This window comes from Symsagittifera roscoffensis, chromosome 8, assembly GCF_963678635.1.
Source record: "Symsagittifera roscoffensis chromosome 8, txSymRosc1.1, whole genome shotgun sequence".
In the NCBI taxonomy this organism is placed as follows: domain Eukaryota; kingdom Metazoa; phylum Xenacoelomorpha; order Acoela; family Convolutidae; genus Symsagittifera; species Symsagittifera roscoffensis.
This window is the reverse complement of record NC_087069.1, coordinates 406,174-429,326: the sequence shown is the minus strand read 5'-3', so window position 1 is coordinate 429,326 and position 23,153 is coordinate 406,174. Positions and strand designations below refer to the sequence as shown.

Sequence of the window (23,153 nt, the reverse complement as noted above, 5' to 3'; positions counted from 1 at the left end):
TAAAAACAGAAAAGTGAGCCCACCTGAAATTCAAAGGTGACCAATGTCTACCTTTCGTCTAAAAAAAATGTCTGGTACCTAATTGCCACGCGTTTTCCTCCCCCCACTAGTGATCTTATGGGGTATCACAAAAGCTGTCTATATCCGGTCCCCCCTACCAAACCAACCAGCGTACCAGTCTTAACTCGAGTTGAATTTTGGATATTCACCTATTATCACCAACGCGTGTTATGGCTAATGTAACTAAGTCAACGATGTCGATTAATTAGTTACTCTAGTTTCTCCCTTTTTACAATTTACAACCGCCAACCTCTAACTTAACCAGCCCCCCTTCTAACCTCCCCCCTTTTTAGCCCCCCTTCCTAAGCCTAAAATTACCTTAAGCGCCGGGTGCTAAACCTCTCAAGAGAAAACCGTAGACCTGTCTCCAGGCCTACTCAAGTAAAAACGTTCCTCAAAACCGGGGGATGTCGTTTATCCTATTTTACGCTTATCTCCTATAATGTAATGTGGATTTTAACGATACCCGTTCTGCCCAACTTGAGAACTCGAGAATTGCCAAATCCTTCTTGGCTGCTTTCCCACTCGACTGGTCACCTGTTCCAGTCCAGTCTCCTTTTGGTTCAGCTCAAATGTCCCTGAACCACTTTCCCACTCGGCTGGTCACCTCTTCCAGTCAAGTCTCCTATTGGTTCAGCTCAAGTGTCCCTGAACCACTTTCCCACTCGGCTGGTCACCTCTTCCAGTGAAGTCTCCTATTGGTCCAGCTAAGTTCCAAACTATCTGAAAACCCTTGACAACGCCCCACACTCGGGCACTTTATTACGGTTACTGGGTTAAATTGCTAGGTTGATCAAAACGATCGAACTTATAAAACAGTATGGGTATACTATTTAATTAATATAAAGGTTTGATCCAACTGATCTGGTGTCAAAGTCACTGTCTTTTTTCGTTTTATGGTTTTTGTTCCTTTTTCTATTCTTTTTTGGTTTTTGTTTTGCTTTTTGTCTTTTTGCTCGTGTTTTTGTCCCCCTAGTTGCCCCCCTTTACTCGGTTAGCTAAGCCTCGTTCGGAGAGCGTACCAGGAAGTTTTCTTGAGTTTTCTTAAAAAGCTATCACGGTACAACCGGAAGGTTTGCACGTTCCTGTCGAACCGTACCGCCGGTACTCTAGAATGGGCATTCAGCCCGAAGCTGTCTCAAGTGGGTTCGACTCCGTAGTCTTGATGTCGTAAACACCCAGGAGCGCCATAAAAACACTATGTAACATTCGTCTACTGCAGTCACACATGAGGCTTAAGAAAAATAGGCCCTATAACCACTGGCTCAAGGGTCAGGGACACCATCTCTTGTGTTTTTCTACCTCAAGAACGGTCGGAGCCAGTTCGGTTCGTTTGTGACATGAGACTACGACCCGTTACAGCTTAAAGGCTACTACTAAAATATCCCCCCACTCTAGAATTAGAAACGTCCCCATACTTAGGTCTCTAGATACCCAAAATACATGAACGCCGTTAAAAACCGGGTTGGAACAATCCGTTAAGTTACTTTTTATTAGACAGTGGAACTTTGATCCATTTCAGATGGATCAACCTAAAACTCGCCTTACCTCAACATAACAATCATAAAACACACTCTAGAATTTAAATTTGTACTCACATAGTAGCACGCTCAAGAAGTGGGAAATAATCCAGTCGGTAGTTAACTCAAGAATTAAATAACGTAACTAAATGAGTCTAATGTTTTATAGTTTTAACAATGAGAACGAGTTTATACTCTAGACAATAGTTTTCTTGTGAACCATTAGGACACTCAAGTTGTCCACCTTTCCACCGAAGGTTCACTCTAGTCCAGTTCCGAATAACACTCCAGTCGCTATAATCCAATTCGTGGGAATGCTCTCGTCTCTGTCACAGATGGGACAGCTCTACTCTCGATTATGATAGTGATGGAAATTGCGAATAGCAATTTCCTACTGCTTTTTCTTACAACTTTCCCGCGTGTGTGTCTCAATCGTTCTGAAATTGTTCTGATTTCTTTTTTCTGATTTTCAGTTATCGCGAGAAAATCGTGCATGACAGGTTCAATTCGAAATTTTGAAAAATTAAATTTCACTCCAAAATCAAGTGTTTTTTGCTTCTCTCAAGGTCAAACTTCCAAATATGACCGACTGGCACATATATTATTATTGTTTTTGTTCAGTAGATAAAAATCATCATCTCCATCGAAGATGGATCAACCCTTTCCCCCCCAACTCTTAGCACCTCATCCTTGTCAAAACTAATCCAAATATCAATTAAATTCAAGTCAGGACATGACAGGATGCTAAAAGTTCATATGAGTCAATAAAAGTTTTCCGTCCCGAGACCCTTCCGGTTTCTTGAATCCGCTGAATCAAGCTCCTTAAGTTCGATTTCACGACAATACGGAAGGCTGGTTTCTTACCCTTCACCGTTGTTCGCAACGGCCTTGCAACTATTGTAGCAGCACAATAGTTGCGAGTCGGAACGTTCTCTGCACTCTGCTGCTGTTTTTCTTCAATTTCGACTTTTCAATAAAGTTGTTCTCGTCAGCGCAACTAACGTTGTTGTTCTGTTTTTTTTTCTCGTTTTTTGTTAAAATGGCCGTTTCAGCATTTCTCAGAAATGTGACGTCATCATTCGAATTTTTGAAATTTCAAAATACTAGAATATTCCAGCCTTCACCGTCTGGCTAAACGTTCCAATAACGCCCTTAGTTCATAAAAACCACCAATCCGGAAGGCTTACTGCTAAAATTCCGAATTCTGCAGAGATTGCATTTTTCACATTCTGGTCGAATGTCACACGTCTAAACAGAGCTTTACATGGTTTTCACCGTCTCTACCAAGCCAGTACTTTCGGTGGTCTTTTCTAACATCGGGTCGACAAAAAACGTTACTGTTTTCGGCTTCGGTCAAAACACTCAAATTAACTTAATTACATGCAGAAATAGTGAGCTCATGGCTGGGTCTCAGTATCCCCAGACCACGAGGTCACTCCTAAAAACAGGGCTACTACTATTTATTGAATTATTATTGTTTTTGTTCAGTAGATAAAAATCATCATCTCCATCGAAGATGGATCAACCCTTTCCCCCAACTCCTAGCTTCTCATCTTAGTGGAATGAATTCGGATGTTAATTAAATTCAATTCAGGACATGACAGGGAAGCTAAAAGTTCATATAAAATGATAAAAGTTTCAGTTCCGAACCCCCTCCGGATCCTCGAATCCACTGAATCGAGCACGTTAAGCTTGATTTCTCAGTAATCCGGGAGGCTGGTTTCCACCCCTCACTGTTGTTAGCAACTGCTTTGCAACTATTGTAGCGACACAATAGTTGCAAATCGGAGCGGTCTCTGTTACTTCTGTTTCTCTCTGTGGTTTTTTTTTATCACAATTTTCGTTGTCTTCGTCAGCGCAACTATCGTTGTTGTGTTGCTTTTTAGCCTTTCCGCCAAAATGGCCGTTTTTGACGTTTCTGAGAATTGTTACGTCATCACTTCGAAAATTTAAAATTTAGGAATTTCCGAATCCTTCAGCCTTCACGATTTGTCCAATCGTTCGAATAACGTTCTTATTCCTCCTAAATCGCCAATTCGGAAGGTTCGCTGCTAAAAATTCCTAGACTGCAGAGTTTGCATTTTGTCCATTCTGGTCGAATGTCACAGCTATAAAAACTACATGATTTTTCTGAAATTATTCGCTGATGCTTTTGTGTAGCGCTGGTTTGACCCTTTCCAACCTCTGCACGGACCGTTGCTTGACGGAATGACCCCTTTTAGGTGAATTTTTCCTACTAAGACTTCACGACACTGTAGATGCATTAATATTCTAGACGTGTTTGTAGCTTCAACCTCCAGTTACATTTTGTGCCGATGCAATAATTCACTAATCAATAAGTTTGATCGAAGTGGACATCAAAGTTCGGAATACCGGATATACTAGTAGTTCTGCTATTAAAAACGTGAATCTGAAAAGATGGTGGCATAGTACTGCTTTGTATTTGTTTTGTTTTAGATAGGGTAATGTAAAACGAAGTTTTGTTACTTTAGTGTATTTCAGTTAGGGGCGCAGTGCTCTCACGTTCACATAATTGTAAATTGTCAATTGAAATTAGTAGATGGCAGTTGCAACAGCTCCAGGTTGCGCATCCTCCAACCCTGGAATGAATGTCAGTTTTGGTGTTTCTGGAAATAATATACCAAGAAGTTCTAGCCCGAATAATAATGGTGGAAATAACGCATCTTGCACAATACAAAGTTTGCTACAAACTGCTAAAAAACTGGCTGAGAGATTAAACGAACACGAGACAAATGTTGAAAGCATTATCACTCAGACACAGGAACTCAACAAGCATATGGTTTCTATGAAGACGGTAAGTGCAGAATCCTTATGGGTTAAAATCTGGGGCCTGTTCACATATAGACAGGAAATTTGGTAAGAGTGTTCAATGTTTTCTTGCATCAGAAGGACGGAACTTTGGAAAAGTCGTTTTTCGTTTGGTAATTTTTGTTTTAAAGTAAAAATTGTGGCGCGTTCTCACCTTTCTTTTATATCTGAAAAACAGTTTGAACACTTAGCAAATAGGTTTTTATACCCTTCCGATAAGCAAGGGTATTGCAATAGGGTACTAGACTTTTTTTCCCAGTAAATAACTGTGTCCACAAAACTCAGTTGTGGGCTACTTCACCGCTTCGTTCTCTTACTCCTCATATCCCACTCCTCTCCCACTCTCGGTTGCAAATATTAAGCATGAATGAGCATGTAATTTCAAATATCCTTCCTTTTCAAAATTTGCTTTTTATGTTGGTTGTGATTTTTCCTACTCGATTTGTTAAAATTTTAATTTTTGTTTTTTTTTGTCCTTTTTTGGCGTTATATGCTTCGGCCTATTTAAATTGGCTTAGTGGCCTCATTTCGACTAGTTCAAGGGTAAAATAATTTTTATGCTCACCGCTGGATTGCACAAAATGCTAAAAACCTTAATAGAAATTATTTTCCGGCTTTTTTCAGCCTGATAAGTTTCAGCCTTTATTATATTGCGCCATTCGATGGGCAAAAAAATTGTGTGTGCTTGTCTGTGTTTTGAAGGTGAGGGGGACTTAATAACTTCTTATTAGTCTGAAAAGTTCTTGAATTTTTTTTCGATTTTTTGCATTTTCTTTTTTTTTCGGCTTGATGGGTTTCGGCCTATATTACATCGGCTTAGTCGCCTCATATTGCCTCGTTTTACGAGCTGTGTATGTGTTTTGAGGATGAGGGGGATTGAATAACTTAAAAATAGTCATAAAATTGTTTTTTTACTATTTTTTTATTATTTTTTTTATTTTCCTTTTTTTGTCGGCTTAATAGGTTTCGGCTAATATTATATCGACATAGTGGCCGCATGATGTTTCATTTGACGCGTGAATGAATTTTGTGTGTGTGTGTCTTTGTTTGTTTGAGGGTATGGGGGACTTGATAATTTTTTTTTTAATTTCGGCCTACTGGGTATCTGCTAAGGTATTTCCGGTTTTGTTACCGCTTGATAAATTTTCTTTTGATGCTGTTTTTACATTCTATTGTCTTGGCTCGTTTTTATTTCAAAAGTAGCCTTATCGATAGATAGAGTTTTTTTTCGAAGTTTGCGAATATTTTTTTTTCGATTTAGCGACTTTCTTGTTTTGTATCGCAAGTGGTGCGAAGCTCAGCTTCGTCTCTGTGTCGAAAATACTGTCTGGACTTTTATTTCTTTGGAATATTTTGAACGGGTTGAGGACAAAAAGTTGGCTAGACTGCTCGCCGAAGAGACTTTCAAAAAGCCTAAAAAAATGCTTGTGATTTTTTTTTGTAATATTTGGCATAGCTGTTGCTCAAAGCCAATGAGTGTATATCTGACGTTATGGTTTGCAAAATGCACAAAGTAGTCACTACATAATATTTTTTTGAACTAAGCCAAGCTTCCATTACATCCTCACAATGATGAAAATGGATATCAAATTGAACCAAAAATCTAGGCATTAAAGGCAACGTTAATTGAACCCATTTTTTTTTTAAAAATTGATGTCGGGCATCGCTGTTAACTTGATAATTTCAATATGGGAATCTTCCCAAAAGTTTGCCTGAAAAGATAAAGTTTTGAGTTTGAGTTTAATTCGGGAAAAACATGTTTTGGAGAAATGTTTTATCATTCGAGTGTTTTGGCTTCGAAAAAAATTTTCGGATTTATTTCTTTTATTGGAAGTGAAACATGGGACAATATTTCCCTCTTATTGATCAAATAAACTATCCCCTAAGAAACAAAAGACATATTATACAAGGATGGCTGGTTGCTCTTCAAGTATCTCAGATTGTTTCGACCACATAAATGCAACAAATTATTTTCAAAGTGAATACAAAACTCAAAATATTTTCAAAATGAATACTGGTGCTTTTAAGATTCATTGAACTTAGTGAAGACTTGTATATAGGTCTTGGCGAGATTTTTGTTTTTTCTGTTTTTTTTTCCAGGAAAAAGTCTCTTAGTTTGTTCACGCGCTCAAATTTGTTTTTTTTTTGCGGTTGGATTTTTGATTTCTTCTTAGTTTCAGTTCACTTCCTTTGCTTAAAGGAAATCAAACTCCACTATCGAACAGCAAAAGGTTAAAATTCACGAAAAAAGTGACCAAATTCATTTGATTGAGGGTTTTACTCTTCAGATTTTCCAGCGGAATTAAAGTCGTAATTTTTGATACAGTTTCTTCAAATTGAGTTAATTTTATTTCTTATCCGAAAGCAAGTGTTTTGTATTCGGGAACAAGACTTTTTTCACGTAAAGAACATTCTTTTTCAATATGTAGGTATGGGTACCTTGCTTTATGATTGAACCTCGTCACCCTTCAAGTCTCTTACCACTTGGTCGAGAGGTGAAGAACGCGACTTCAGATAGTAAGGTACATACATGGTTCGATCCCCAGCGGACTGTTTTTTTGAAGGTCTTTAAGAATTTCACCTTGCTTTTTCTATGGAACCTCACGATCATTCAAGCCCCTCTATTTTAATCCAGAAGTGAGGCACACGCCCTCGGAACATCTTTTGATGTATTAGAGTAGTTTTTTTTTGAAAAAAAAGCATGAAATTTTTCTCTTCAAAGCATTTATAACCTCTCGCTTAAGTGATTTAAACTAAAATTGAGTCTTTCGGCAGTCTGTAAATTAACAAAGTTAATTAATTGAGCTAAAATGCTCAAAAAAGATTGCTGTTTTGGTGTGTTTCAGTGAATAGAGCGTAATAGTTGGCTCATTGGAATTTTCTGTGACATCCTTTTGATTTCGGTTCACGTGGCGTCTATTGAAGTGTTTTTGGCTTAATTATCGCTCGATGACCGATTTTTAATGCATTTTTAACGGCGGAATTTTTGTAAATATATATATTTTTTCGATTTTTCAAAGTAAAATCTCAGACTTAGTAGCTTCCGTCTCATTTTCTGTATGCTAATTTACAATGCTATGCCGGTGTGGTATCGTAAGTGTTGCGTAGCTCCGCTTCGCCTCTTTGTCATAAAGTGTTAATCATAAACTGTTCTTTAAATTGAAAGAGCTGTAAGGTCATAATTTTTTTACTTTGAAATTTGAAAGTTTCATTGTTTCATTTTCTGTTTACTTGCGTTCATTGACTTGTTTCCATCTGGCTGTTGACTATGTTTGTTTGAATAGTTGCCCAACTTCAAAGAAGAAACTGGTCGGTTCTGGGAATTATTCAATGGTTTCATCAACTTTACATTGTCGCCTTAATATAATGTCATCCTTCCGTCATGCAATGGTCTGTGGTTAGGCTAGAAATGACCGTTACATTGCTATATAAAAGGATCAAACATCTTTTTTGCTTGCGATTACTATTTTCACTTTCGAGAGAAAGTGTACTTGTAATCGGAAACTATAATGTTTTTCCCGCAACCAACTTTTCTCAAATTCCTTGTTCTTAAAAAAAACAGGTATTAAGAAAATCTATGGGATTTGGTGTTTTAAGAGTAATGAAAGTAGCGGAGACTCTTATATCTGACTTATTGTTTTTTAATTCAAAAAGTCTTAAATGCTCTTATGACTACAGATGTGCATTCATACATATTAATGAGTTTGTGCTTTTTATAACTTCAATTCAATTGCATCTGTTATAAATAAGATCATTTGCGCTCTCCAAGTACCAACGTGGAAATGGCGCGAAAAAAAGCGTGTGTGAATTCCAGTTTCGAAAGCGGAATTTTTTTTCGACTTGAGGGGTTTCTGCTCAGATGTTTCCGGCTTTGTTACTGCTTGCTAAGTTTTCAACCGATGCTAATTTCGCTTTTTTTTTCGGGCTATGATTTTTACAAAACAATTTCCATACATGTTGATAGATCTATTTTATTGTAGTGAGTTTTTTGGCTGAGTTTCAGCTTCGTGGCTGCCGGTTTTGTTCCCGTCGGCCTATTAAGAGGCGATGAACGTAGTTCAGACTCTTGCGCGATGATTTTTTTTGCTTGTTCAGGCTCAAATACTTTTTCGAGGTTCGAAATTTGATTTTTTTTTAATTTGAATTCATTTCCTTTGTTTAAGGAAGGCAAACTCATTATCGAATAGCGAAAGTTATAAGGTCAACAAAAACGTGATTGACTCCTAGTTTCCTAAATGGAATTTAATTTTGAGATTTTCAAGCGACATAAAATGTTTTTCCCATTGATCCTGCTTGCTCAAATTACAATTATTTTATCCAAAAATTGCCAATCATAAGTTTTTCTAGAAATTCGGAAGGATTGAAGGGCATCTATGTTTTTCTTCAAATTTTACAAGTCAGTTTTTTCTTTTGAATTGCGTGAATTGAATCTTTTCCAACTGTCTGTTGGCTATGTTTTACTAATTATTTCAATATATTGTTTCCTCGACTTTTCCGGTATTTGTTATGTAATTGATATAACGTTGGCGACAAATTTTGAAATGCTCAAATTTAACACTTTTGGGTTTCTCTTAAAAACTTCTTTTTTTTTTTTTTAATTTTAAACAAAAATTTTTTTTTTTTTTTTGGTTATTCTAGATCGTCGTCGCTAAATCTTGATAGGCATGCTTTTTAAACCCTGTACTTTTTGCGTCGCAAGTGGTGGGAATCTCAGGTTCACTTCTATGTTTACTTCGGAAATCGAAAGTTGAATTTTGAAAACTTTAAGTTAGCTGTTTTATTTTTGTAATTTTAAAAATTATTGTGAGATGCGGAAAAATTACTAACTATTTTTTTTTAATTACTCTGCCGATTTCTCAATAGAAAGACCGCCCTCTCCCCTGTGTGCTTGCTTATAAGTCTGAACGCTTTCTTTCTCTTACCCCACTATCTACAGCGTTCTAAAAATCCTGATTGGGAATAATTGTTCCATGTTTTTGGATTTTTGTTTTCCTTTTTACAAGATTCGGTTTCATTTAAAAAATGGGTTGTGGAAAGCTCCCTTTAAGCGGGTTCACCCAATGTTTTTTACGCAACAACCTATGGCTCTCACAAAGCGAAGAAGCGGTGACTCCAATTCTAATCGAAAATTTTTGTGTTATTGGGAAAAATAATTTCTGAAGTTTAAATCGTTTTCACATTTTCTGCAACTATCCTGCCAAGTCTGAGATTCAATTGAAAGAGCAAGTTGAAATTTTCATTAGTTTTTGGAAACGTTTTTTTTCCACCAGTAGTCCCGCCAATTCTGAGGTTATTTCAATTAAAATCGTATAGTGCTAAAATTTTCCCTGTATAAACGGTTATAATCTTTTTTTTTCTTGGAAAAAATTCTCTCTAAAACTACCCTGCTTGATTTTGATTTCAATTGAAAAAACGGGTAGTAGGTATCTCACCTGCATACGCGGATCATCTCTTATTGAAGTAGTTTTTTTAGAAGAAAAACAACTAAGCTTTTGGTTAGTAATTTTTTTTTCTGAAAATTACCCATTTCATCCGCAACAGTACCCTTTATTCGAAAAATCATTAAACAGATACCTCCCAGTTTTAGCTCGGCCCCTAGTTTGAGCATTTTTTGTATTTTCTCTAACATTACCTAAGGTTTTGGTTTTAATTGAAAGAGCGGGTTGAGGGAAGCTATCTGCATAACTGACTCCGCCATAATTTTTGTAGACAAAAAGTTATCGCCTTCCATTTTGATCGCTTATGAATCTTTTTCGACGTTTTTTAAAAGTGGCTTCGAAAAATACCCTGAAATTCTTAAGTTGAAGGTTCAATCGAGTAATTCTGAGGTTGGAATTCTCTCTGAACAAGCGGCTACACCATAATTGTTGTGGAAAGAAAGTTGCGGCCCTAGAAAAAGTCTGATTTTTTAAACCGTTTTTGTGGATACTGTTTTTAAAAAAAACTACCGTTTCTGAGATTAAAGCTTTAATTAAAGGAACAGGTTATGAGAATCTCCTTCGCTGAACCAGCTACACACTCATTTTGTAGAAAACTGTTCTGAGCTGAAGTAAAGTCAAAGTTTTGATAGATTGTGATTAGCTAGCGGTATCAAATCGGAACATAGATTTTTTGTTTGAGAGAATCACTTGGTACCTTGAACCATAATGATATCAAATTTGAGCCTCCTTGGCACACTCAGTCTGGAGGTAATTATCACGCCTGGGACGGCAAAGGTCCTGGGTTCGAAACTGACGAGTACCTGTTTTTTTTCCAAACGGGAAGTTATCCTTTCAAAAAAATTGTCGGCTTATTGTCTGCTTAAGTTTAATCGGCTTAGTTAACACATTTTATTTTTTTTTGCTGTCTGCAGTTTTCATTGTAGTTGCTTTTTATGTTTTCTTTTACTTCTGCAATTTGTAGTTCTACCAATGTTGACTTCGTATTTTCTCCTTTTTTGACTTTTTTGATTACTCACCTAACTTTGGGTCGTTCGAGTGAACCATAAATTGTATGCTTTCCTCCGGATTGCACAAAGTGTTGAAAATCTCTGAGTATAATTAAAATTTCATTTTTTTTTCATGGCAACAATTTTTTTTCGCTCAACAATTGTCGCCGTCGATTGTGTTTCTGGACGTGTTTTCAGCGTATAGAAAATCATTCCTGACAATATTTTGATTTTTTTCAGTTGTAATTTTTTCGAAAACTTTTTGCGTTTTTTTTTTGGTCTTAGTGGCTGTTTTTCTTTTGCTGTCTGCTTGCTCGCAATGTTACTTTTGTGGTATCGCAAGTGATGTGAAGCTCCGCTTCGCCTCTGTTTTGGAAGCCTTTTTGAAAAACTTTCTTGCTTGCTTCTTGATGTTAATGGTTCAATTGGAAGAACTCAGTGGAAAGATCTTCTTTAGCTAAATGGGTAAATTTTTAACGGTCTTTGGAAATGTATCCCTTTTTCTTGAAAACTACTCTGTTAAATCTGACATTGTGTTCAATTGAAAGAACGAGAATTAAGAATATCTCCTACATAATTCTTTATTTTACTTGAGAAACCATAAGCCTACTCAAATTAGCTAATTGAAGAAGTCTACAAGTTATTTTCGGATTCGTGATTTTCGTCCTAACTTTCGTGGGCTCATTTTCTGTATTGTTTTCAAATGCCATTTTTTATAATCTATTACAGTTTTTATCGAGCATATTCCAAAGCATGGGTTTTAGTTAGGATTTAATTTTGGTTTTTGAGTTATTGTAATTTGGAACTTTACCAACTATGATTTTGAAAGTGTTTTTTTTTTCTTTTCGATCAAACGTTTGCGGTTAATGTTATAGCGGTTATGTGCTTTAATAGTGCGTAGATTTTACTGGGTGTTTTTTGCGAATGTTTTTTGTGTCTCAGTAGGAATGAGTCTTGGAATTTGTAAGTTAGTTTTTTGTGACAAGTTTTGTTTTAAAGGATAAACGTTGGGAAGTTGCTGATACAGTTTTTTATCGATTTTGTGAAGTAATGTTTCAAGTCAAATTTTCAAAAGAAAAGATATATTTTCGGTCTCTTTTTCTCTTCACCATCTTCAATGAAATGTTGTATTTCTCAAGGGTTTTGAAGCTCCGCTTCGCCCCTGTGTAGTTAAGACTCTTGTATAGGTCCCGATGATTTTTTTGTTTCTTTTTTTTCAGGTAAAAACTTAAATGTTAATCAGGCTCGAATTTAGCGGTTTGACTTTTTATTTCTTTTTAAGTTCCATTCATTTCCCGTGTTAAAAGGAAGGCAAACACCTTTATCCAACAGCAAACGTGTAAAGGTCAGGAAAAACGGGATCGACCTCTAAATTTTGAAAAAAGGAATTATTTATCAGATTTCCTTCTACTCTATGTTTATTCTTTCTACTCATGTTGCACCGAAACATAGATAATTAATACATGATATATGTGGATATCTATGCCCTAACTTGTCGTTATTGGCGTAGAGTTTGTGAAATTAGCATAAAGGAAAGTTCGTAATATATGTATAAAGTTTTCCGGGCATTTGTGTTTCATAATTCAAGTGGCGTGAAGCTCGGTTTTGCCGCCCGTGTTGATAAAGATCGTGTCAATTTTCGAAATGTATAGAAATAACTTCCTTTAGAAAGTAATGCCATCAAGAACCTCCTTTATTATTACACTTACGCTTTCTGTTTTTGAATTTCTTACTACCAACCACGCACATTATAGTACTGTTTTGGAGTGAAAAGTTCTCTTTTGTTGCCATGAAGTTCATAGTGTCGCAAATTAATTAATTTTGTTTACTTATTTTTTGCTAGATTATGGATAGCTTTAGTAGAGCGCAACATAGTATGGAAAACTTGGGCATGACTGCAATTAGGGTCTCCGGGATATCTTTATTGGAACAAAAAATAAACATCCGATAGAGTTTCAATCTTCAAGTTTTCTTTAAATCAACATTAAGTTCTGCCATAAAACATCTAAATTGTTTTTGTATTTGAGATGAGGAAGCATTTCTTGGCTGTCGGCTGATTGTTGTGTTGTGTTGTAGTACAAGGACGAAGTGGATGGGATAAATGAGAACAACAGACCTCGTCCCCAGCTGAACAACAGCAGGCGCCAGCTGATCAAAGGCATCCAGTATGAGAACAGACAGATCAAGACTCTGCAGCGGGAGAACGAGGAGTTGAAGCAGGCGCTGGAGGAGCACCAGAACGCCATGGAGCTGATCATGAGCAAGTACAGGGAACACGTGTCCACTCTCTCCCAGTACGCCAAACTAGACCTCACCACCTTCAATGCGGCAGTCAACCAACGGGTCAGTGCCCTTCCTCGCTTACACACCTTAAGTTCCAACATGAAACAAATTTGATCAAGTAGTCAAAAGCCTGTCTAGAATTGTTAATGGACTAAAAAGTGACACTTGATGTCAGCATATTTGTATATGCAAGTCATTTAGTGGACAGAAAAGATAGCAGAAGTTATGTTTGTTCAGAAAATCATGAACATGAGTGGATAAATACTTATGCCTCATATAACTATTGTTCTGTTTGGTCAATCAGCCTCTTGATAATAGTTCTCATTCACTCAATCAATCGTTTGAATATATCTAGATTGTTACTAAAATCTAGAATTGTTACTTTTAATTATGGCTCTACGAGTACATGGTTGTAAATACTATTGTAGAGGTGTTTTCTTATGTCTGGGTTTGTTTCTAGGAGATTGAGCAGAAGAATGCCAAAATAATGGAGATGGTGTCAGTGATGCAACAAGTGGTGAGGTTGGACGAGAGCTCTGCTTATGCTGCCGAGAAGAAAATAGCGGAGTTGGAGTACCAGAACAAAACACTCAGAGAACTGCTCAAGGTCAGCCAAGACTTCAAGTCGCGCATACTGCTCGCATCAGCCGCAGAACCCCATACCGCCGCATCACCCGTCAATTCTGGCGGAGGCCCCGATACAGCTGGAATTGTACAGGGAGATGACCCGAACTCCAATAACTCGAGTCGATCCACAGACGAAAACAACTCGGAAGGGGAAGATGCCGACGTCAGTTCTCCGAATGCCGATTTGATGTTTGAATATCCCAGCAGGACAGTTAAGAAGCGACCATCTCTAGGTTAGATTTAAATTGTGAAAATAGAGACATCAAAAGTTGTTAAAGAGCTTCACAATAAGGAGTTTTTGATGATCTATTCAATCATCTTTTTTCGCTCAAGTGGAACTTCTGTTATAACGCGAGTCTTTTTTTCATTTCATACGAAGTCGCATAGTTTAGCAGGAAATTTTTATTTAGGTTTCATGTAAACAGCCAGCGCTATATCTGGAGTCAAAATCTTGAAAATTTTTCACGCTCCGTTTTGAAAACAGCTTGAGGTGTCAAATTCTTTTCTACACAAGCAAAGCTTGTTTGATTAGTTTGAACTCTATTTTTTTCCAACCTAGGTTGCAAATATTAGTGTTCATGTTGATCAATAACCGGCTATTAAGTACAGCGAATGCTAAGGATTTGAACACAGACTATTTAATTATAAATAGCACTTTAGCTTCAAGGTATCATGGATCTGTAGCGTAAAGTTAGGGAAGGAAACCCGCAACAAAATAAGAGGGTTCGAACCTGGGCAGGGTCGGATGTTTTAATGAATTTTTTCGTATACTAGTTGAAATGCGTCCGCTCTATAAATTGAGGCATATTAATCGGTAAGTTTCTTTTTTTTTAAACTGACTGGTACTCCTAATGCGTCATAATTGGCTTGCGCCACCTAGCAATTATGTATACTCATAATTGGCGTGCATCACTTGTGAAATTTTGTAGGCTCAAAGTTTTATTCGTTCAGTTTTTCCCGGTAGCGTTATTGGTCATATTTTGCTTGTGTATGTGAAGTGCAACTTCGCCTCTGTGTAGAAAATTGCGGTTCAATTTCTTGTTTTTATGAAAAAAGTTTGATTTTTGTTTTTTACCATTTAAAGTGTATGTAATGTTTTAGAATCCAGAGAATTACTCGAATGTTCCTTTATTTTCAATTTATAAAAAGGATAGCCGGTTACTGTGCAAGTAGCACCGAATTTTCGCACCATAGTCTTAAAAATTTTTTAAAAAAAGGTTTTGAAAATTAGTGTAGCTTTTCGTTCAGATCCTTTTTACACATGCGCAGTGAAGTGTATGATTACGAAGAGTTTTTCTAACCTAAGTCGCAAATAAAAGTGCTCATTTGGTGGCACTTTTGGTAAATTTCAATTTAATCATAATGAGCATATTTAAGCATCGACAATTTAATAGCAATTTAATCGACAATATTTGTTGGCTAGTGTTAGGTCCTGTTTAAAAAAAAACATATTTTGTGAAAATGTATGGGATTTGTTGTTTTTCGTTTTTTTTTGCGACGATTTGGAAAATTTTTGCTCTTTTAGCAGAAATTCGATTTTTCTCAAAAATTAATGCCGGTTTTTAAAAAATGGTACCAATGGAATAACCGGCTGCTCTTTGATGTGCCTCCATTTTTCACTAGTCTCTTTTCTGTTACCTCACGTTTTACGGCCATCGAAAGTTTTAGTAGGGGGATTAATGGCCTATTGTTTTGATTTTTTGTTTTCTCAAATATTAATTGCTTAAATCTGAGATGAAGGTTTTAATTCGAGAAAAAAATTATGGGGATCTACACTTCTCAAACGGCTATTCCCTGAAATCGGCAGGAAAAAACGATATGGCATCAAACAAATCCATTTGGTTAATTTTAAAAACTTTTTGATTGTTCTCAAAAACTACCTTCCAAATATGAGGTTGAGGGTTTAGCCGAAACAAAATAATCGATTATGCGAATCTTATCTACGCTAGCGGCTATGCCCTGCGTTTTGAAAAAAAAATTATGGACTTAGAAAATATCCAATTTATTACCATATGCCCATAGTTTTATTCTTTTTTTTTCAAAAAAAAAACCTGCTGATTCTGAGGTTAATAAATCTTTCAAAATGACATGGTGATTAGATTTTGTCTGCGTATTCTGTTTAATCCTGTTTTTTTTGTAGAAAAGATGATATGGACTTCTGAAAAATTTGTTGTCAATTTTTTTTTCCGTTTCTTAAAGACATTTCGAAACTATTCTCTAAAGCTATAAGCTAAATCTGATATTACGGATTCAATCAAGAAATTTAGGGTGCGGGAGTCTTCAATTTTAAAATCAGGATGTGGAAAGCAAAGGATGTTTCCATGCTTTTTAAGAGAAAATTTTCTGCATTTAGGAACAGTCGAATTTTTGATCGATTTTGGAATTTTTTCGCTTTGTTTCGAAAACTGCCCGGCCAAATCTGAGATACACTTCAATTGAAAGAGCGAAAAGTAGTTTTTTTAATTTAACTAAGCGGCTAATCCCCTACTTAAGCATGGAAACTAATAGTTTAGCGTATAACCCTATTTTTTGAAATTTTAAAAATTATGCATTTCTGTATCAGTACAATATATGATTAAACGTATTCGAACAGGTAAAAATCCAGCTTTAGCTGGGCCACTTGTTAATTTTCAAGCGACCATAGCGCAGATACGAGGACCTGATGATACTCCTAATCAACCGGTCAGATATTCAAATCCGGAACATTTGAATAGTTTCATTTGTTTTGGTCGAATTTTGCCGCATAACACCGGCAATTTGATAAAAACTGAAGCTGCTTTATTGGCGGCTTGTGTTAGTAAAATTACAAGCTGCCTAAAAGTTTTCCTATTTATCCTACCGTCATTGATGATGTTACTTTGACAGATTTTTGAAGGCCATTCTGAAGCTCATTTCTTCTCTGTAGAGAGCAAAATTTTTCAAATATTCAGGCGTTTCCGCGCCATAAATTGTTTATGCTTAAAAACATTATTTAAAAACATTTCGTTCTTTGATAGGCAGCCAATGTAAACTATCTTAGCTCATTGTATGATTCGTGCTTCATGATGCCAAATAGGAACCTGCAGCGTTCTAAACACTTTGCAAATTGTCTACCTTGTGTTTCCTGTTGCGTAACGATACAATACTGGAGTCTGCTCAAATAAGACTTTTTTAGTGAATTTGTATTTCCAAGGTTTAAAAACTGTTGAAAGCGGTACAGTTTTTTTTTTTGAGTTGGACATAGCAAGCGCTCCAGTTAGAGTTTTTATGTCTCGTTAAGTTGAAATTCGTATCTATATTTACGCCCAGAGAAGTAATGAAAGGAACAGAATCGGTTTTGGTGTTTCCAAGAATTAGATTATCAAGCTTCACGTTATTTCTTTTCAACTTGGTACACAATATTTCTGTTTTGTCTGGCTTGATCTTCAATTTCAGCTCATTGAACATTGTAAGTAGCTTCGTTACGATTGTATTTATTTCAAATTTTTTTTGAATGGGTCGCTTTTCTTTCTAGTTATACATATATCAAGGTATCATCAGGGTAGATTTGGTAAGAGAGACCCATAAATTTAAGATAATTGCCTATCGATGTCACTTACATAATGAAAATAATTCTACCAAGAATTGACCATTGTGGGACTCCGTACTCTACTTCTTCTCGAAAGATTTCCCTATTGACCTGTACTGTTTGTTTTCGGTAGGATATAATCCACACCATATAATCGTTACGCACATCTTTTATACTGAACTGCCCGTGTAGTATATAATTCAATATTTTGTATTTCATGGTATCGAAAGCCGGTGATAAGTGTGCTCCGAGCACAATCACAAGAGCGTTTTCGTCAAGTTGACATATAATTTCGTTCATCATTTTAAACAAGCAGGCTTCTGTGGATTGTTGACTTGTAAAAGCGGATTGGTTGGTATCTAGCAGCTTATTACGTTTTAAAAAAAACAGTCAATTGAGAGGTCACTACTCTTTCAATGATCTTGGATACTGTTTTTTTTTATTTGCAAGTGGTTGGTAATTATTTAAAACTTCCGGGTCCAATGACGGTTTTTTCAAACGAGGATTCATATTTGCTATTTTGAAACTCTCTGGGTAAGTCTCTTGCTCCAAGCTACAGTTTATTAATCTACTTGAAAATTTTTCCAGGCTCCTGAAATTGTTTTCAGATAAGGAGTTGGTATCTTGTCGAAAAGACATGAGCTGTTAGAAGTATTTTGTTAAGCTTCTTCCAAATCTCTGTCAGATACAGTTTTCGCTTCTAAGTTTTTAACCCTGAAACTGATGGGGAATCAGCCCTGAAATGCACTTATCTGCTTCTAATCATGGTTCCCGGCTCATATTATATTCCCGTATTCGCGTAATAACTGCGTCATGTGAAAAATGAATATATTTTTATCATTCTGTTTCTCGAGGGGGTTTCAAAGCTATAGCTCAAAACCACCACCTACAATTTCACCAAAAAGTTTGTTTTCGGTTCAACTGGCGTGTATCCAAATTTTGTTGGCACAGTTGCACCTCCGAGAAATATTGTAATGCAAATTCATAATGCAAATCCACGACTTTCTAGCTGTGAGTAAAAGTGGTAATTTGGCGGCACTTTTGCTGCATAGCGTCGTAATTTAATAGCATCTGTTTTAGTGAGACGCGCAATCTCCAGGTCGGCAGTTCGTTTCCGGCACAACAACGTTGTTTTCGAGGCTTGTTTTAACTTTTATTTCCTTTTTGTCAGTTTTTTTTTCATTTTAATTGATCTGCTCATTGTTATTTTCTTGTGCTGTTGTTCGTGGAGTACAGCTTTGGCTCTTTGTCAGTTTTTTTGCATCGACTTAATGGCTTCCGCTCATTTAGTGGTTTCTGCATATTCTGCGCTGCCTTTAAATTGACTGGTTGCCTATATATTCTATTTTTTTTAGTTTCAGTATCTCTGGAGTTTTCTATCGTGGTTCATACTCTTATTTAGGTCGTGGCCTTTTTTTTTTAAAAAAAAAGTAAAGCAATTGAACACCGAAAGTGTAAAGGTCACGAAAAACATGATCGACTTCAGTATTTTTTTCCTGTTTCTTGCGATCATTGACTCTTTTCCAACAGTCTATGGGCTGATTTTTCAATCTGTTTTTTGAACTTTTTAGTTAGATTTTCTTATGCGTCACGAGTTTCCTTAAAATATGATTTTTCCAACAATCAAAATCGCAACTGGTGTGAAGCCGGACATCGTCTATATTTAATTTTATAAATGCATATATTTTTGGACCACAAGTGATGTTAAAAAGAAGCGGTTTCTCAATTTGAGTAAATCGTATCAAAAATGTAAAAACGATTTCTGAAAATTGGCTCTCGGGATTTCAAAATTCGAATGAAGATTGAACTACTGATTAACTTTTAGTTGCGAAAGTTCAATGAAGAATCGTCCTTGCTAGCTAGGTGTGAGTTTCAATGCTCAAAGTTAGATCGAAGTTTTGTTTCGATAGGAGTACTCCATGCGTATTGTGAGAGCCTTTGTTATCATATACAGTTTATTAGGTTTGAACAACAGTGGCAGTAACTCAAACGCAGGTCTGTTTGCAACACAATTTGCACCAGAGTCCAGTCAGAACAGCTCACTCTCCTTCTCACCCTCAGACTCGTTTTCGACTGGTTCTCACTCATGGGTAGAAGAAGGGGAAAGGACACGCCCGGATACAACCCAATCCAGCAGTGTGGACAGTGGAGACCAGGGTAACCCAAAGTCGGAGCACACTGGCCAAGTGACGATGAACGGATTCGGTCAAAGCACAAATGGAGATGCGAACGCGGGACAGCCTCTAACAAACGGACCAGTGGTTGAGTTTGAATTCAAAAGGAATGCGAACAGTAATAATAATAACAACAACTCTTTCGAAGGTGCTTCAATGAATAACAAAGCAACTTCCTCAGGTAACTATTTTAGTGATATTTTTTGTGAAGATGTTTTGATTGAAATCGCGATAAAACTTAAATATCAAACTTATATATCAAGCAGATTTAACAAAAAAATTGTACATTCGAGAGAATAATTAATATTATGACGTATATAGGATATTTCCAATTCTTTTTGGTAGTGGTGATTTTTTGTGCATGAAAAAAGTCATATATTACTTATTGAGGTCGTTTTTTTTTTCATAGAAAAACGTACTAAATGTCGCATGTTCATGATCTGATTTAGATTTTTCAAGTTCAATCAAATTCATTTGTTAATTGCAAATCTTATTAGGCCCTCCAAAAATGACGCGAAAAAGCTTTCAGACTTCCACTTTTCTCCAATAGGGATACCCAAAACTCAAGCTGCTTTAACGGTATTTCCCTTTCGAATAGCAAAGGTGTTGCAACCGGCTTCTAGACTTTTTTCCTGTAAACAACTTTGTTCACAGAAATCTCACCTGAAAATCCGGAGCATCTGGTTAGAGGTAACATATCTGCTTGAGAGGGCAAAGACTTTTTCGAATCCTATCGGGACCTGTTTTTTGCAATCTAAGAGATTTTGTGCTTTTCGGAAAGTCTTCTGATCAAGAACCAGCCATTAAGTGCAGCCAATGCTACGGATATTAACACAGACCATTGTATTACAAATAAGACTTTAGCTTCAAGGTATTATGGATCTGTAGTGTAGAGTTAGGGAAGGAAACAAAATAAGAGGGTTCGAACCTAGGCAGTGTCGGATGTTTTTAATGAACCTGTTCGTATACTAGTTAAAATGCGTCCGCTCTATAAATTGAGGCCTGCTAGTTGGTATTTTTTTTTCAAATTGACTGGTACTGCTAATGCGTCATAAGTGGCTTGCGTCACTTAGCAATTATGTATACTTATAATTGGCGTGCGTCGCTTGAAGTATTGTAGACTCAAAGTTACTCATTCAATTTTTCCCAGTAGCGTTACCAGTAACATTTTGCTTGTGTATGCGAAGTGCAGCTTCGCCTCTGCGTTAAAAAATCAAATGAACCGAAAAAAGCTGTTTGTTTCAAACAACATAACAATACTAAAAATTCGATTTCAGAAATTTTCTAACTCAATATATCTCGCATTTTTTTGAAATGCATAATTTATACATAATGTGGGTTTATGTTTTGCGATTTGTTACGTGCAAAGTTAATGTAGATTCCTTCAGTTTGTTATATTCCAAATTGTTACTTGCAAAATTGGGTCTATTTGTATTTGGTGCCACTAGCTGAATAGCATTGGCAAGTTATTAGCCTATGTAGCTCTTTTTTTCTTGATAAGTGTTTGTCGATTATCTAGGGTAATTAAGCGTGCGAGGTTAAGTGGTTATTGCATGAGTCTCAAATTCTCTTGATTGCAGTAGGTCGCAGATCGAATCCCAGACCTGGCTGATTTTTTGCTTATTCGAGGTTTATTTCTTTTTTTTATTCTAAAGGTGCTTTTTTTGTGTTCTCGCTAGTTTTTGCGAAGCGAAGCTTCGCCTTTGTATTGCCGACTTAATTCCGGTAGCCCTACTTTTTCGAGTGTTAAGCCTTCTTCCAAGCTGCTACAACAACCATGCTTGAAAAGACAAAGCCCGGGAGTTCGATTTCAGTCGGTATCTGTTTTTTTTGCAAATTTTTTTTGGCTATTTCAGTTTCTTGTCTGTTTGCTCATTTTTGTTGGCTTAGTTCCCGCAGAATGGATTTATTTCAAGTTTTGGCTTTGTTTAGCCTTCCGAAAGTTCTTAACAAAAACGACTTGAAGTTTTTTTAACTATGATTTTTCTTCTCAGATGATTTTAATCATAGTATTTTATTTTTTTTATCGCAAGTGGTGCGAAGCTCAGCTTCTGTGTATAATTTGTTTCGTTATAGCCATTTTTGAGAAATTTCCAATCAAGCCAGCTCATCGATTTTATGTAAACAATTGGGTTTGCAATTTATAAGTTAGTATAAATGCTAATGTAGCGTTTGTCTTTATAACTCTCGACCGTTTTTCCTCAAAATGAGCTTCATTTGATAAAATATATGACGGCATAGCAGATTTTTTGATGTTTTTTTTTCAAACGAATTTTTCGGTTCATAGGTTTTCGTCTCTTTTTCTTTTGACTAGCATCCCATGCGTTATTTGTGATGTATCAGAAGTGGTGCAAAATTCCACATTGCCCCTGTGTTCAAATTGCTGCAATTTTATAGAATAACAAAACCGTCATCGAGTAGATTTTATAAAAGTCCCTAAAAACTTTTAAGTTTAAATTGACCATTTCTCTGTAGACTCAGGACTGAACATAACTAATCACCGCAGCCAGCAGCAGCATCATCTGGAGTCAAGTGGGGGGATCTCGAAGTCCAGATTCGGATCTGAGACGGACATCATATCGGACACGGACAGCGACTCCAGCTCCAATGCTTCGACTGTGACTTTGACGCCATGCACGTCGGATAGGGAGGACGAGGACGACACAGGACACCACTGGACCTCAAGTGAGCTGGACCTGGAGGAATCTCTGGCTATATCTTCTACACTATCTTCAGTAGCAGACGAAGTGGAACAGTTCTCCAAAGCAGCCTCCAACTGTCTTCTCACCAACGGATGTTTCGATCCCGATTTTCATAATGCAAACACCACTACTAGTTCTAATATTAATTCAAGTAATAATAACAACAACTCAGCTCCCATCCCCTCAGTCATAAATACCCCCTCTAATCCGTCTTCTTCTACGCCTCAAATCACTGCTTCAGATTGTGACGCAGCGCCCCTGCCTAATGGAGTTGCATGATCATTTGCTCCGTGATTCAATTGTTATGTAATAGTTAACGCGACCCAGATTTTTGCCATTATTAAGAAACATTGGTTGTTAGTCCTTTTCCAGCGCCTCGCCAGTTTATCCTTAATTGTGCTGTAAAGTCAAAGGGCGAATTAGATTTTATTGTGTATTCAATTTCATCAAGATGGTTTAGATTAGTTACTTGACATTTCAAATCCAATTATAATAAGTAAATAGTTGACCATGATAACAGAGCTTCAGTATAAATTAACTCATTCGAATTATGGGAGTTTTTTTTTCATTAAGCCGGCAATTTTGTACGTGGGAAAATTGAATGCAATCGATATCCCACTAGAACCGTTCAAAACGTCAGGTGTAATTGTTGTCGGTCCATGCTTAGATAGTGAATCGATTTGTTCCTAAAATGGAATTTTGAAAAAACTAAGGACCGACGCATTTATTGGGACTTTACTTAAACGGCCGAAAATAGAAGTTGGGAAAAATTAAGTGAGAATTTATTGCACCTGATTGGTTAAAATCAAATATTTACACAATATACTTATGGAATATTTAGTTTTTTTTAAATGGGATTATTGATTAACATCATTTTGGGCCATATAAGTAAGAGGAGCCCATTTATTGCTTCTCTAATTATGAGGTATTGATTAAAAAGGAAGTATTTTGGGCTGTTATTATGTTCTGCACTCCTCGCTACGC

At 36.5% G+C, this 23,153-nt stretch overlaps 1 protein-coding gene across 1 annotated transcript; it reads left to right on the top strand.

Moving 5' to 3' along the window:
* Positions 1-4,004: 4,004 nt before the first annotated feature.
* LOC134853263 (uncharacterized protein DDB_G0283357-like) lies at positions 4,005-22,938 on the top strand. The gene is made up of 5 exons (XM_063869236.1): positions 4,005-4,395; positions 12,913-13,179; positions 13,580-13,979; positions 19,256-19,648; positions 21,943-22,938. The coding sequence occupies exons 1-5, from the start codon at positions 4,141-4,143 to the stop codon at positions 22,446-22,448; spliced, it is 1,821 nt and encodes a 606-aa protein (XP_063725306.1). The 5' UTR covers positions 4,005-4,140; the 3' UTR covers positions 22,449-22,938.
* Positions 22,939-23,153: the final 215 nt, after the last annotated feature.

Excerpts from the sequence above, each read along its gene's own strand:
- LOC134853263 (XM_063869236.1), top strand. The coding sequence starts at position 4,141 with ATGGCAGTTGCAACAGCTCCAGGTTGCGCATCCTCCAACCCTGGAATG. Across the intron at positions 4,396-12,912 it reads ATATGGTTTCTATGAAGACG|TACAAGGACGAAGTGGATGG; the intron begins GTAAGTGCAGAA and ends GTTGTGTTGTAG. Across the intron at positions 13,180-13,579 it reads ATGCGGCAGTCAACCAACGG|GAGATTGAGCAGAAGAATGC; the intron begins GTCAGTGCCCTT and ends GTTTGTTTCTAG.